This window comes from Trichosurus vulpecula, chromosome 7 (genome assembly GCF_011100635.1).
Source record: "Trichosurus vulpecula isolate mTriVul1 chromosome 7, mTriVul1.pri, whole genome shotgun sequence".
In the NCBI taxonomy this organism is placed as follows: Eukaryota; Metazoa; Chordata; class Mammalia; order Diprotodontia; family Phalangeridae; genus Trichosurus; species Trichosurus vulpecula.
In genome coordinates, this window is record NC_050579.1 from 145,158,905 (window position 1) to 145,174,590 (window position 15,686).

Here is a 15,686-nt window from a genome sequence, read left to right on the forward strand (position 1 = left end):
GGCCAGCAAAAATCTCACCCGGACCTTGACTCCTGCCCCATCACGCCTAGGGCTCCCTGCCCTTTGCCTTGGGCGCTTATTTAACCTCCAGGGTCACCAGATGGCCAAGCCTAGTACTTTGTATAAACAAAACGCGCTCTCTCCCGGGCTCCCTCTGCATACCGTAGCTACTCCCTACCCGCTGCCCTGCACTGCCCAGCTCCTCGAGCCCCCAGATCTTCCCCCTTCCCGCCACGAGGTCGCCGGCGTTTCCTGCTCTCTCTCCCCTCCCCCCGGGGCTCTGCCGCGCCCCGCAGACCCCCAGCCTCCAGCCCCAAGGAGGCCAAGCTTCCCGTAAATTCTCCGCCTCTCTTTCCCCTCGCCCCCTCCCACCTTGGCGCGGGTCTCCCTCCCGTGGCCCAGCCCCGCCCTGCCCCTCCCTTCGTTGTGTCCGTGCGCCCTCCACCGGGCCCCGGGCGGCCGGGGATTGGCCGGGAGGAGCTGTCACTCTTGGCAGAGCGTCACCGCCCTCATTTCCGATAGCCCTGAGCCCGGGAGTTGCTTTAGTGGAAACCCGGCAGCCTTGGAATAGCTAGCGTGCAATACAGCTCGCAGGAGCGCCCGCCAGCCCGCCCAGGAGAGCGGCGGCCAGGACAGCCAAAGCAGCAGCTGCAGCCGCCGCCGACACCGCTGTGGGGGCAGCAGAAATGATGAGCACGGTGCGCGGCCGAAGTTGACTAGCCCTTGGCCGCGCCCCTCTAAGCTTTAGAGTTGGCTGTGCCTGCTGTGGGGGGAAGGTGTCCGGTCTCATCCCAGCCCAGGCTGCCACCCAGGTGTGTGCAGGACACCGAGTCCAAGGTGTAGGACCTAAAAACTCCACCTCGGCACCAAGGAGGGGGCAGCGAGGGCGGCACCCGGAGCCCTGCCAGGAGGTGGGGGCCCCAGTGGGGCGGGGACCCACCGGAAACTTTATCCAAATAATTCTCCTTTTCTGCTTTCTCTCCTTGCAGCAGCTGCAATCGGAGGAGCCTCCTGTGTGGTGTGGGTGGGCAATAAGAGCTTCCCTCGGAGACCCCCTCCGGAAAGAAGAGAGGGGGTGGGGAAGTTGTTTCCCTCACTCTGCCCACCCCCCCCCCCCCGGTTGAGGATCGACAGCCCAGCGGCAAGATTATTGGGCTCTGGATGCCCGGGACTTGGACCCTGAGCCCCTGACAGCCGGGCTGCAGAGGGGTGAAGTTGGGGCTGCACGCCGCGGAGATCAGGGCCACCGAGCATCCCCAGGGTCTCACGGAGTGATGCCGATGGGGGGCCTGTTGCCCATGTTCAGCAGCCCCCCCGGGGGCGGGCTGGGAGGTGGGGGCGGCGTTGGTAGTGGCGGCTTGGGCATCAGGAAGGTAGCCGGGCCGGGTGCTTTCCGTCTGACCGAGAAGTTCGTCTTGCTGCTGGTGTTCAGCGCCTTCATCACGCTCTGCTTCGGGGCGATCTTCTTCTTGCCCGATTCTTCGAAGCTGCTCAGCGGGGTCTTCTTCCACTCCAACTCGGCTCTCCAGCCAGCTAACGACCACAAGCAGGGGCTTGGCTTGGGCAGCATCAATGCTATGGGGAAGGGAGAAGAGGGGAGCGAAGGTGAGAGGGCAGCGGCTGCTGCCGCCGCGGCCGCTGCTGCGGACAATTTGGCCAAGATTCGAGAAGACCACGAGCGAGCCTTGAGAGAGGCCAAAGAGACGCTGCAGAAGTTGCCGGAGGAAATTCAGAGGGACATTCTCCAGGAGAAGGAGCAAGTTCTCCAAGACAAACTGCTCAATAAAGGGAATGCTGGTGGACTGCCTCACCTGGACTTTCGCCCTTCTATCGGGGCTATAGGACGGGAGCCCACCGACCCAGAAATCCGTCAGAAGAGGGCAAAGATCAAAGAGGTGAGTGGTTGGATGGGGGGTGCCATCCAAGGAGATTCAGTTCTTGGATAGTCTGTTATTTTTCCCCCAAGGGAAAACAAGCAGTGATTTCAAAATCTTAACTAGAATTAAAGACTTAAATCTTATTGGGGAGGGGGAAGATTCAGTTCTTCCCACTCTCCCATTTCCTGGAAATGGCTCAGTGTTTGGTAACCTGAAAACTTGGTACAATCAGGCCAATTTAGATCTGAGATTTAAGCTTTTATGTCCTCTGAGGAGTATGAGCTAAGGTACCAAAAAATAAAAATAAACCATGGCTAGATGAGTAGGTAAACTTCCTTTAGGCTATTATAAAGTAAATAGACTTGAAGGGAGAACAAGTTATTTTTTTCCCCCAGAAACAGTGGAGGTGCAAAAACAAGCCAGATAAGCTTAGCTGTAGTCTTGAAGGGTTTGTCAAGTGGAGCCTCATGTTTCAACAGCTAACTGACAAACACTGCAACCTTCAGTGATGTGGCAGTGTCGTTCCAGGTGGCATCCTGTACATATAACTGAAAGTACAACTTCAAGACTTGAAGAGATTGCCAGTGTACTCATTACTTGAATGTTTACAGAAATACAGACCTGGAACCCTTTGACGTTTCTGATGTATTCTTACTGGGTGGAAGCAAAGCATTATGCAACAAGTTTGCATCCACAACAATACAAGGTCGAATCTCTCTTATAAAGAGGATTTTCTAAATTCCTTTACATTTACATTTTTTTTTTTAGTAAATTCTGTACTGAATAACTGAAATGCTGTAGGGTAGGTGGATGTTCATGGTCAAAAGAAATGTTTTATTACTGGTTCTTTCCTGTGATGTTCCTCCAAAATAGAATTTTTCAGCTGATCCAAATCTTAGAGCTCATTCATTTCTAAGGTCCCTTCCAGCTCTAAATCCTAAAATCCAGTTAGACTGCTTCATTTTACAAATCACAAAACTGAGGCCCAGAGACATTATTACCCAAACTTAGAATAGTAAATTGAGGACAGACTCAGTCCTAGAATCTATGTGTGAATCCCAGTAGTACTTTCTATTATGTGGTGGCACCTTTTCAATGTCTTCTACTTGGCTTACCCTCTTCAAAGGTGTACTTTTGCAGTACAGTTCTTAACTTCCCCAGGCTAAATGAATTTTAGCTTCCTGCCCTTCCCCCTCTTTTTGGAGAATCAGAGTGCTTTAAAAATAGCATCAAAGCTTTAATTCTAATTATTTCCAAAGATTTATTTTCTTAAAGACATCTAAAGTGGAAGTATGGGAGGGAGAAAGGAGGGTTTCCATAAAAATCCACTCAAGCATAATAAGAAAAGTTAAAAGAGAGAGAGAGAGAAATATTTTTCCACAGGGAGTCAAAACTGAGTTTGAGGAGGTGATAAAAGAGGTGAGGTATCTGACTGAGCTGCCTCCATCCTACAGCTACAATAAGTCCATTTCTCATGTGATTTACTTCCACAGCATTATAATAGATGAATTTTATTAAAACTGTTGGTAAGTCAAGTAAACCTGCTCTTGGCTTCTTTTGGCTTATTATAGACTGTATTTTCTTAGAATACTGTACACTCACTCTCCTCCTAGATCTTACTGACCGTTTACCCAATGTGATGCTTATTTACTATCCTAACCATGAAGGATGATGCACCTAGGAAGAGTGAATTCAACCATTTCCCAAAAAAAAACTCTTGCAGCTATCCTCCTCCATAGAATCTTATTCGATCTTGTAAAAAAAAAAAGTGAAGAAAAAAAACCTCATAATAACAAATAAAAACAAAGCTGAAATTATCTACAAAATTGTATATATGTATATATGTGTATACATATATATGATGTGTGTATGTGTGTGTATTACATGATCATAAGTTTGAAGATACATGTGGGTTGTATCTCTTTAGAATGTAAGCTTCCAGTTGGTGAAGGCTACAATAGTGCTGTCAGCAGTCATGTGCTTATAGATATTTAAATGTCAATAATAGCTATTCATTGTTACTGAAAAGGTGTTGTTAGAGCAGGAAAAAAATGGGTTAGAGCCAGGTACAGCTTCACTGGATCATATTGAAAGTTATACATGTTCTTCCTTGCTCAGTTGGATTTCTGTTTTTATTTTCTTCAATCATAAGGTCCTAATTAGCCCTAAAAAGAGAATTTCTCTTGAAATGGATCAGAATAGTTATTCCCTTAACACTTCAGTGCCTACATGCTTTTTAGTGCTTACATACCATTTCTGAATAAATTGTGGAACTTTATTTTAATCTCATTTCATGTTGTGAAATAATTTATAGGACTAAGCAAAAGGTCTTCAATATGTAGTCAGAGACTAGTATCAAGAACTAGATCTTGGCACCCCCACTAATCTTGTTCAGCCAGAAGTCCAAGGGTAGAGTATTTCTTGGCAAACCAAAAATGCAATGTTAGGTTGAAACCAATAGTGTGTGTAAAAAAAAAAAAGAAAGAAAAATTTGGCTTTTCTGGTTAGATGATTAAACTTAAACCTTTCAAACTTGTGTTCTGTTTCTGCTACTCTTACTGACACTTTGACATAGAACTAATGAATCTCTGCTTTGACTTTTCTCTTCATCCTTTCTGCATTTTCCAGCACTCTGTGCCCAGCATCTTAGATTATGTATGAGACATAAACAAGTTCATGTCTGTGCCCTCAATGGAGTTAGTTATTTGTTGATGGTGAGAAGCCTTTAGATGAAGGAATGCTCCCTTTTAAAGTATATAAAGGTAGGACTGATTTGAAGCTTTTGGTCTTCTAGCCAAGATGCACATATTTAACTGTTAATAAATTAAATATAAAAGCAGGCAGTGATACTTTATGCTAGTAACATAGTTTTATTACTAGTACTCAGTTTTAAAAGGCTGTCATCTCTTAGAAGGCTTTCTATTTAACTTGTTTTATATACTGCCTAGCACAGCACCATCCACCAATAAGGGTTACATCAAAATGGTTTTGATGATGAACTGTTAATGACATGACAACTAAATAGCTATAAAACTTGAAGATTATTTCAAAGGAGGATTAAGAATTTGATTTCAAGATTTAGAATTTTGTTAGGGCATAAGATCAATTCACTCTATGGGAATGTTCCTTAATTTGCATATAATATATATTAGTTTGATTTTTTCAATTTTTTAATGATCTTTTTTTTTCAAGTTGTATTTTTTTAGGATCAAAACAGGATGATCAGTTAATCATAGAAGTTAAATCTTAACACCATAGATCTAGGTTAGACAGTATGTAGATGAAGGGAACAAGCATTTATATAGAACCTACTATGTGTCAGGCACTTTGCAAAGTGCTTTACAAATATTATGTCATTTAATTTATAATTGAACAGGGCACATGGTAGTCAACTAGTTCAACATCCCTTATGACTTGCCCAAGATCACACAAGTAGTAAATAGCAGAACCAGGATTCAAACTCTGGTTCCCTGGCTTTTAATCAGCACTCTTTCCACTGTAACACAGTATCTGAGTTAAAACTCATGTTTCTGCCCTATTTGAAAATGAGTATGACTACTAATCCCTGAAAGCTGCTTCTAGCAAAATGGAGAGTCATAGAGAATGAAGATCTAACTCAAGAGGAGCTAGTAACTGCTGTGTTGCAGCATTTTATTGTTACCTTCTTGAAACATGCAATATTCCACTTGGAAATAAACCCACTTTCTCTGAATGATGCCAGACTTTACAATCTATAGAACTTCCCTAGAGGAGGGATTTGTGTCCAAGTACTTAAATTTTAAAATGTTACTCTAATTTAAGTTTAATAATTAGAAGTTCAACAATAGGATCATTTGAGTGATATATTATATGCAAACACTATGTTAAATGACAGAGACAGGAAGTCTAAAATGAAAGAGGCCTCCGTGTTCCGGGAACTTATATTTGGGGGTTGGGAAGAAAGTAGACTAAATAGTTATGAGAAACTTAAGTAAAGGTGGCACATATTTTGCATGTCATGTTAAAGCACTTGTGAAAATTAAAATTTTGTTATTCAGTGGAATTGCAATGTAGTACTGTTTAAAAACAAATAAAAAAGCATGGCCTTGTAGTTAGAAAACCTGGTTTCAGGTCCCGCCTCTGATACTTAGTATCTGTGTGACCTTAAGCAAATCACTTAGCCTCCCTAGATCTCTTGTTTCCTCATCTGTAAAATGGGAGGGGATTGGATTGAATGGACATTGAGATTCCTTCCAACTCTAGAACTATAATCCTTTGCGTGCCACACCAGCCATGGCTTTCTGAACTCTAAGTCGGGTGTGGGGAACCTATGGCCTTCAGGTCCCCAAATGTAGCCCAAATGGTTGGATTCAGTCAAAGGACTGCACTTGAGGACCTAGGGGGCTGCATGTGTCCTTGAGGCTGCAGGTTCCCCACCCCTGCTCTAAGCAATATGACACTGACTTGAGTACAGGAAAAAAGCCCATGGGTAAAGACCACCTGCCAATTTGTATGGATGGCTCCCATTTTATTACGAAGATAGAACAGAGTTACACTGGCACATTTACAGTAGTGCCGTTCAACAGTATTAATGTATATATATTTTTTAAACTTGGATGTATATTATTAGGGAAGGGCAATTTTTTGATTTGGTAGAGTTAATATAAACCAATCTATGAGTACTCAAATGTGCTTAAAAGTCCAGGACTTGATTCATTTACAGAAGAGTCTCTCATTTCCCATCCTAAATAAATTAGGGAGAGGAGAAATTACACCATTTGTACTTTAGGAATAGAAGAGAAGCCAGTTGGCTCTTTACACCACTGTGTGGTTAGCATGGCTTTCAAGAACCCAGGATCACTTCCATGAAACATTGGATTAGAATGATAGAGAAGGGCTAAATATTTACTTCACTTATTTGACTTCCAGAAGATTCACAAGGTTTAAGGGGGATCATTTGGATGGTCCACATCTCTTAAACTGTTTGGAAGAGCTAGATATTTTCTTCATGAATTACCCAGTAAACAGGCAGGAACATTCAGTCTTTCCATAGCCATTGTGAAGGTTTCAAGCTAGGCTTGAAAGTAGGCTTCCTGTCTTTTCCTTTATCTTCCTCCATTCTCCCATAATACTAAGACCAACCTTGCTGGGGGAAGGCAACCACAAAAGAATGACCCTCAAAAGGTGGTTTATGAAGCTGTAAAAGATACAACTGTACTGTGACTGGCAGGGCGTGGTGTTTGGGGTTGGATGTCATATGCATGTTGACAGATGATTAGTTCATAAAGGCAGCCTAAAAAGAGGCAAGTAAAAATTGGGGACTGCTTGTGCCAATGCCTTTTATATAGGCTATACAGTGATGCAGCAATAGCATATTACTTTTTGAATCAAATTTTCCTGGAAAAGAAGACCACATTTTTATTTATAGACTTTGCTTTCTTGTTGGGTTAAGTCATTTAAACTCAGTAAGTCTTAGTTACCTCAATGATAAAATGAGGGAGTTGGACCAGATGTCCTCTGAAGTCCTTTCCAGCTATGTTCTCGTGATTGTCTATTTTATTCCTGCCTAAATCTTAGGTTGGTGTACATGTAATTCAAACATTTTTCCAGTTACTCCGCTTTGTTCCTTTTTTTGTTATCTGATTATACTAATACCTTATCTGTCTTGAACTTATTTACTCTCTGGCAAGTCACTCATATAGAATGCAACCAAGAACTAGGAAGTAAACTTTTAAAAAGGGGGATGGGAGGGAGATCCTTATCAACCAAAAGAGTTTTCATAATCTATAGAGCTAAAGCTCATGGATCTCTTAAAAAGAAGAGTCATTTACAACTTATTTATTCTTATTGAACACACTCTGCTAACAAAGTTACTTATCTGGTTTCTGAGCCTTTAGGATTGATATAAGTAGGCATAATGAAAGTAGTAAAAAGTAATAGCTGACAGCTTAACACCAAGGGAGGAAACAGGAAAAAACTTCAAAAAGCAGATACCAGGAATCAAAAAGCCATGCAGCCTGAGGGCAGTGTAGGAAGTCGAACAGTCCTACCCATCTTAATAGACCTTAAGGGCATCACTGTATTAAAGCACTATACAGTAGTCGTCCAAAATAATGACAACTCTTTCCAGAATGTTTAGTTTTAAAAATTTTGATGTTTAAAGGAGTATAGCCTCATATTCATAATGACTCAATCTCAGGGGTATTATTGTACAAGTAGCTAACTTTTTCCTAGAGGATATAAAGTATCTTTAGAATTATACTACTAGATATACTTTCAACTCATCCATACTCATAATGCCTTCAGTGCTCTGGCAAAAAGTTCAATCCTTTTTTTTTCTGTTATAAATATGTTTTTACGTTAAATATACCATTCTGCTGAGCACATCCATTTACCATGGTAGTGACTGTTCTCAAGTTGACTAACCAGGCTTGAAAGGTTTTTTGTTTGTTTGTTTGTTTGTTTGTTTAGCTAAAATAGCTTATTAAGCTTTTTTTTTTTAAATCTTTAAAAAAAATTTGGACAAAGATTGATCAAAGAACATTTTAATCTGAAATAACCCCTGCCTGGAGGCCTACCAAAAAGGCTAGGAAAATAAAACTGGATAAAATAGTTACTTTCATGTTAGCAAAAATTACAATAATTACAACAGTTTGCTAGCCAGAACTCAATCTGCAGCCTATGTTAGAGTTGAAGTTTGTAAGAGAAGATTGCATTATAGTCAAAATGGCCACAGATTTTGGTCTATTCTGATATTCCTGAAGACAATGTAGATTCTATGTAAAATTGCCCTGTAAACACTTTAGATTGTAGTTCTGGGTGTGGAAAAAGTAAAATAGAATAGGATTCAAAAAGGATAAGTTAAGTAGGGCTAGAAAGTGCAAATCTGTAAAACAGATGAGCACCAGAGAAAATTTACTTAGAAGAGAATGGACATTTCACTGCAAAGATGATTTTCTTCATGTTTGAAGGCTGAGACCAATACAATGAATAACAACATTCTTTAATGTTAGAAATTGGGATTTACTGAGATATTAGCTATCTAGGAAGATTTTTGTTTTGTTAACATGAAGGAAGAAAAAGATCTTGGCTTTCATCTATGAAGTTAGGATTTTCTGCAACTCTTTTTTTAAAGCAAGTTTTTTCATTCATGCTGCTTAAGACAGTACATGGCTGCACATTTCAAAATGTATTTATACTTTGACCTTGGTTAGTTTGTTAAAGTCTGCCAAATGCCAGCACTATTTAAATTTGGCTTCAAAGACTGCCTTATGATGATAAATAACTGTTGATAAAAGTTGATATATTGTTTTTATAAATGGTGCTTTGAGGTGATAGTAATTTTTAAGGTGTGGTATTTTATTAGCCAAGTAGCCAGGTTCAACACTGTATCTAGTAAACTCATATCTAGTAATCTCATAATTAGAAATACTTTTGTATTTTATTCTTAATAGATTTGTTAGCTTGGGTCAGTAAATTTTGCAGGGTATGTGTAAAGATATATTTTTACTACTACACATATTGAAAGGGGTATTTTATAATTGACATAGGGGACTAGATCTTTGAAGTATAGGGAACTCTCAAGTGAGAAAACTTCCTTTACCAACAATAGATCAGCACCTCTTCTTCCTATGGCACAGAAAGGTTAATTGACTTACCCAGAAATCATGCAGCAGGTATATGTCAGAGACAGAACTTGAACCAAGGTCTTTGTGGCCAGCTCTATATATAATCGCCTTCACCTTATAATTGGCATATACTTAATGAATTATTGAAGCATCTTTTGTTACTCTTAATTATTTAATCTTCCTAGTGATTACTTAATCTTTTAATGTTCCATAAAGACCTCAAAAATTAAAGTAATTTGTACTTACAATGCAGGTGATTTATTGGCTCTTGTTAAAAGGAACTATAGCAAGTCAAAGAATAAATATTATTTGCTAAATATTTAATAAGTAATAAAATTGTGGTAAACAAGAACCACTTCTCTTGATCTCTAGTTTCTAAAATAATTTCTTATGTTTTCTATCTACTCGTTGTCTTTGATAGGCTGTGATGTATGGTGGTAAAGGATAGGGATGGGCTTCTTATTGCATCTCCCATTGTGCCTAGCACAGTACCTTGTAACAGGATTTACTTCATATTTGTTGAATGAATTTTACAAATAATAATAAAACATTTGTTCAACAATAAATGTCCTGCAATGAAGTCTTTTATTCAAGGGATGCCTCCGGTGCTGAATACCTTCATGGAATTTCCTCCTTGCAGTTTTGTAGCAAAAAAAGGGAAGTCTAGGATTCAAATATGGTGATTTAAATCATGGCAGGGATTTTTAATCTGATATCTTCAAATAGATTTCAGGGAAGGTCTGCGAACTTGAATGAGAAAAAATGTTATATCTTAATTGTTCACTTACCTTTGGTTTCCTTTGTAATCGTACCCTCAATATATGTATGTGTAAGTGTGTATTGCATTTAAACATTATTGTGGGGAATCCATAGGCTTCACCGGAATGCCAAGGGAATCTATGACACAAAAAAGTTGAAGAAGCCTTGTGCTATTGAAGGTGGATGGGCTTATAAAGCAGATTATTGCAGATTATAGATTAAAAAATGAAAGTCATTTTCTTACAACGCTGATTTTCATCATGTTTGATGAAAAAATATCATCTACCTTAAAGCCTGTAGTCTTTTAAAAAAAAAACTCAATCATGCAAATCTTCATCTTTTGAAGGTGGATATTTTGAAATATCAAAAGTCCTTCAGAGCCAGATTTGGTGAATAGGATGTGTATTCAAGTGGGACAATATCATCTTTGGTCAAAAATGATGAGTGTTTACATGATGGGACATGTCACTTGTAAGAGTAACTCTAAAAGTAACTTCAAAGAGGGTATGCACAAAAGTTTTGAGCAATGGCTACATCGGTGAAATAAGTGTATCATTTTCTAAGGTTATTATATTGGAAGATGTTTTTGGATCTATTATGGTTCTGTTCTGCCTAGTTATGTTAGAATCAATGTATTATTTTCGTTACTCTAGAATTAGTGCATAAATAAATCCCTTTAGTCTGTGATGTGGCTATGGTGTTGTGGAATGCATTTGTCAATATTTGTCATGCTTACTGTTATATTGACATTTTGGCAATGGGGAACTTATAGAATCTGACTCTTTTAGAACTTTCAGAAAAGATAAAATTTCATAGCCATTATAATTCTTATCAAATCTCTATGAAGCGGATAAATGCACATGGCATATTATTTTCCATTGGCGTATACAGAGGCTAAAAATAATTTCCTTTGTAGAATATTGTATTATCTTAAACTAGAAGAAGGAACTTGGTCTTCTGACTCGCACTTTAATGCTAGATTTCACAGAAGTGTTATCTTCCATGAACAATGTCAAGAATGTTCAACCTTTTACAGTGTTTAAAAATAAAAACCCTACAGATAGTTTTTTTGCTATCTGCTTGATTTTATTTGGTACATGGATACCGAGTTAATTTTCCTGAAATATCATTTTCCTTAGGTCATTCAACCACCCTATGACCTTCAATCATGATCTAGTGCTTATAGAATAAGGTTCAAACTCCTCAGCTTTTCATTAAAGGCCCTTCACAATCTAGATGTCAAAACATTTAGTCGAGTTATCTCCCACTGTTTCCCCACTCTATTTTAGTGAAATGGGCCTCTTCATTGTCCCTTCCATTTGTATTTTGAGCTTTTATTTTGCTCACATTAGTCTCCACTCCCATGTCTGTTGTGTGCCTGTACCTAGAATACCTTCCTGTTCACCTAGTCAAATTTTGTCCATCTTTTAAGGCCCACACCATATGCTACCTCTTCTCATGACACTTTTCTTGATGTTACCAACTCTTAGAGACTTATAAATCCTGAAATCCAGTATCACTGTTTATCCCATGTGTTAGTCCTTTAAAAAACATATTTCTTCATTTTGTTTATATTTATATATATCTTATAAGCTGCATTTATCTTCTCTCGGCCAACTATTAACAACCCCCCAGAGAACCCAGGGCAGCTAGGTGGTGAAGTAGATAAAGTTCTGGGCCTGGAGTCAGGAAGATTAATCTTCCTGAGTTCAAATCCAGCTTCAGACACTGACTAGCTGTGTGACTCTGGGGAAGTCACTTAAGCCTGTTTTCCTTAGTTTCCTTATTTGTAAAATGAGCTGGAGAAGGAAATGGCAAACCACTCCAGTATCTTTACCAAGAAAACTCCAAATAGGGTAATAGTCAAAATGGCTGAAACAGCTGAACAACAAAGAGAACCTAGTACTATGGTTGGTGCTCAATATATAAATGTTACTTAATCAATTAAAACCAAAATAAATTTCAGAATACTTCTGAGAACAATCAACTTACTCATTACCATTTCAGTAAGCTACTTACTCATGAGATAGTTTAGCTATTAAGAATAAGAGTCTGGATAGAGATAGGATTAACGAGGAAGGAATTTTGCTGAAGAGGAGAATTGGAAACCAAGTAGGCTCAAACAAGGTTGTTCTTGGGTAAGGAAAGGGAGACTTGGCTTATTTAGTTACTGTCCTACCCTTCTGGCTCACGTTTCCCACTGTATCATTTCCTTCCTATTACTTTTGCTACTATCCCTGCTTCTCCTATTAAGGGAATAGAAGAGTCCTTCTGCCTTTTTGTAACAATTCCTACACAAGGGATACTCAACCCTCTAAGAAGTGTAGTATAGAAGTGGGTATTCAGAAAAGTTTCTGATTATTCTTGCCATGTACTACTTAATGCTGATCTTATAATATTAATCATTAGTCTGAAGGTGCTCTTTTGTCCAGGAGGCTTTGAAGAAAAGGAGTTCTGGAGAACATAGAGGGGAAGGAGGAAATACTAACCATAGGTGTGAGAAAGTGAAGCTAAAATGTATTAGTCAGATTTATAAAGCTAGTCTGGTTACCATCATGTGCTGCTTTTATTCCAAGATCAAGCTGAGATATCACTCCACACGTCATGTTCTGACAATTAATAAAAAGGCTGCAGATTTGAACGGTTTCCATATGAGATTCACTGCACATTTCAAAATATAATTGGAGAGAACTAGAAAATTGAGTTTAAAATTTGTCCGTAATTCATGTTACATTTGTTCTTAGTATTTCTTGTAAGCAATTTAGTTTATGCCTGGATATACAGATTTAAAAATGAAATACTGCATAAATGTCTGATAATTTTGTTTCTAGTGTCAAAATGTTTCACTTTTTGATGGTCAGAATACCTGAAGAATATTTTATCTGCATTAATCTTAAATGGAGCAATGATATTTAAATTTCCACTTCCTATAATATTGAATTTCAAAGGTATATGTCTCTTAATTGGTAATACCAAGTTTTTATAAAAATTCTTTGCAGATTAGATTTAAAACCAAAAATTCTTGAAAACTGAGAACATTAATTAACATAAAATGTTTTAGACCTGTAACTCTGATTAGGCTTGGTGAGTAAGCTTAATTAATTGAGGGGGGAGACAATAGAATCTCTGAAAGAAACTTTCAAAGTGTTTCCTAATCAAAAGTAGAATTTGTTCCTCCTTTGGCTTATTAAGTGATTGTGGGAGGATTTTGGTGTTTTTTTCTCTCTCCTGTGGGGAAATCTACTGCTACTCTGAAGTTAACTTTTTTTAATTTTAGCTTGTAAAATTTGACATTTTTTTTTTCTTCTTACTGTCAAAAACAGTCAATTCAAAGGAAGTTTCTGATTTTTAAAGTCTCTGAAGCTCTAACATGCATTGAACCACGAGAACAAACATACACACAAAAAAAGTTTTTCTGGACTTGGGATCTGGCACTAATCCACAGCAAAGCATAGTGTATAATATAGTAAGTTGCAGAGATGTAAATCTAATTTCAAATTCAAGGATTTTCTTAGTGTTTTCTGTATCTTGTTAATGCTTCCTTAATATTATCCTGTTTAGTACAGCTGTGTGACTAAGTCTGCTTTTTGCTACTGTGGTTACAGTTCTCCACCCACCTGTCATTTGGAGAATTGCACTCCTGCTCTTCCTAAGGTAAATGAGATTAAAAACTATTCAGAACTACTTAAAAGAATTTGGTGACCCATGATATTGCAGAGTGATGTCAGCCTAATATAGATTATGAGATTCCTTACTAGAAAGTCTTCTGGACTTATGTATTACTGTTTGCAAAGGAAATGGGTAATTTCTACTTAAAGATAGTTACTCATAGCCAACTCATATTTTAGGCCCTAGTTTTTGCTTCCTTTTATATAGCTTTAAAAAAAAGTCTTTTTTGACATTTTTCTTTTACCTGCTAGCACATACACGTGTTAATATCTACAAGGAAAGCAGCAGAAAGGTAACAAGGGAAGTAAGGATTATAGATAACTCATAAATTAGATTATGAGCTTCTGAGTAATGAAGAGTTGACTATAATTACTCTCAGGCTGGCTACGTCTGAGCTATCTATCTTCTGTTAGAAGACTCTTGGACATAAATTCCAGATGTCTATTGGATTCAGGAAGTTAATTTTCTTGGACCTACTTGGCACAAGACACACACAAACACACACACACACACACACACACACTCACACTCACACTCACACTCTTACAGGCTTCCAGAGGGGTAGGATATTGGTTATTTACATGATTGCTGAGCAGAATTCCTCTAAGGTAACTTGAAAAATATGATCTAGATGATTCCTAGTCATTTCTATCACTAGTATTGCCAGTTCTTCAAGACATGATATGAAGGTGGTAAGTCAGACCAGCAAAGGAAGGAGATTATTGCTGTACCTTCAAGGTCAGACCGCTTTGCTTATCAATGTCACTATCAAGTGCACTGTCTTCAGAAAAAATTAAAAGGTGGCACAAAAAGCATTAGGCATATTAGAGATCATGTTTCTTTAAACATAACTGTAACACTTTCTGATTTTTTTCAGCAACAGATTCCCTTCCTTTGTTAAATGACTTCAAAAATTTTTTTAAAGAAATTTATCCATTAACCTGTTGATGCTCCCATCATTGTCATTAGCCAGTCACAGCAAATGGATCTGCTTCCATTTTTGTCTGCTAGTGTTGAGGCAGCAATTGTCCTTTTCATTCTTTACTTTTCCTTGGTTTCTGAATAGGGAATCAGGACTGAAAAGATCATAGGCTTAGAGTTGAAAGTGGCCTCAAGGTCAACTGGTTAAAATTCCCTAATTTTTAGGTGAGAAAACTGAAGTTGTGACTTGTCCAAAGTCTTATAGGTAGTAACTTGTAAGAGATAGGATTTGATCGCACGTGGCAAAGTGGATAGAGCTTTGCACTGAGATTGAGGAAGACCTGAGTTCACATCTGGCCACAGATACTAGCTGTGTGACTCTGAGCAAGTCATTTAACCTTTGTTTGCCTCCATTTCCCCACTTGTAAAATGGAGCAGCATCTACCTCCCAGGGTTATTATGAGGATTAAGGATTAAGAAAATATTTATAAAAACGAATTTAGCACGGTGCCTTGCACAAAGTAGTTGTTTAATAAATGTCCAATTCTTTCCTCCCCTCTTGATCCAGCACGCTCTACAGTTTACTATGTTTGTCCTTAAGGCGGCAACTTCCAAAAGTTTAACCTGATATATAAAATCCTTTTACTTTTTCCTAAGCCTGTGTGTTTAAAGCATCAAGTTCTGTTTCCAATAGTTCTACTAAGCTATGAATTATTGTGCTGGAACTATCTTGATGCCTTAAGCATACAAGTTTAGGACAAATAAAAGGAAGTACTTAACATATCAGGCTAAGCCTCTCAACTAAATCTGAGCTTCTTAATTCTTTTCCCTAATAAAGTAAGAATTCCTTTTT

General features: G+C 38.6%; 1 protein-coding gene across 1 annotated transcript in view; it reads left to right on the forward strand.

The window, feature by feature from the left end:
* Nucleotides 1-541: 541 nt before the first annotated feature.
* The window catches only part of MAN1A1 (mannosidase alpha class 1A member 1), a 180,552-nt gene continuing 165,407 nt past the window's right edge, over nt 542-15,686 (forward strand). The window contains exons 1-2 of the mRNA XM_036769288.1: nt 542-812; nt 990-1,895. Coding sequence (XP_036625183.1) covers nt 1,275-1,895 — 621 coding nt within the window. The 5' untranslated portion in view covers nt 542-812; nt 990-1,274. The remainder of the gene's footprint in view (nt 813-989; nt 1,896-15,686) is intronic.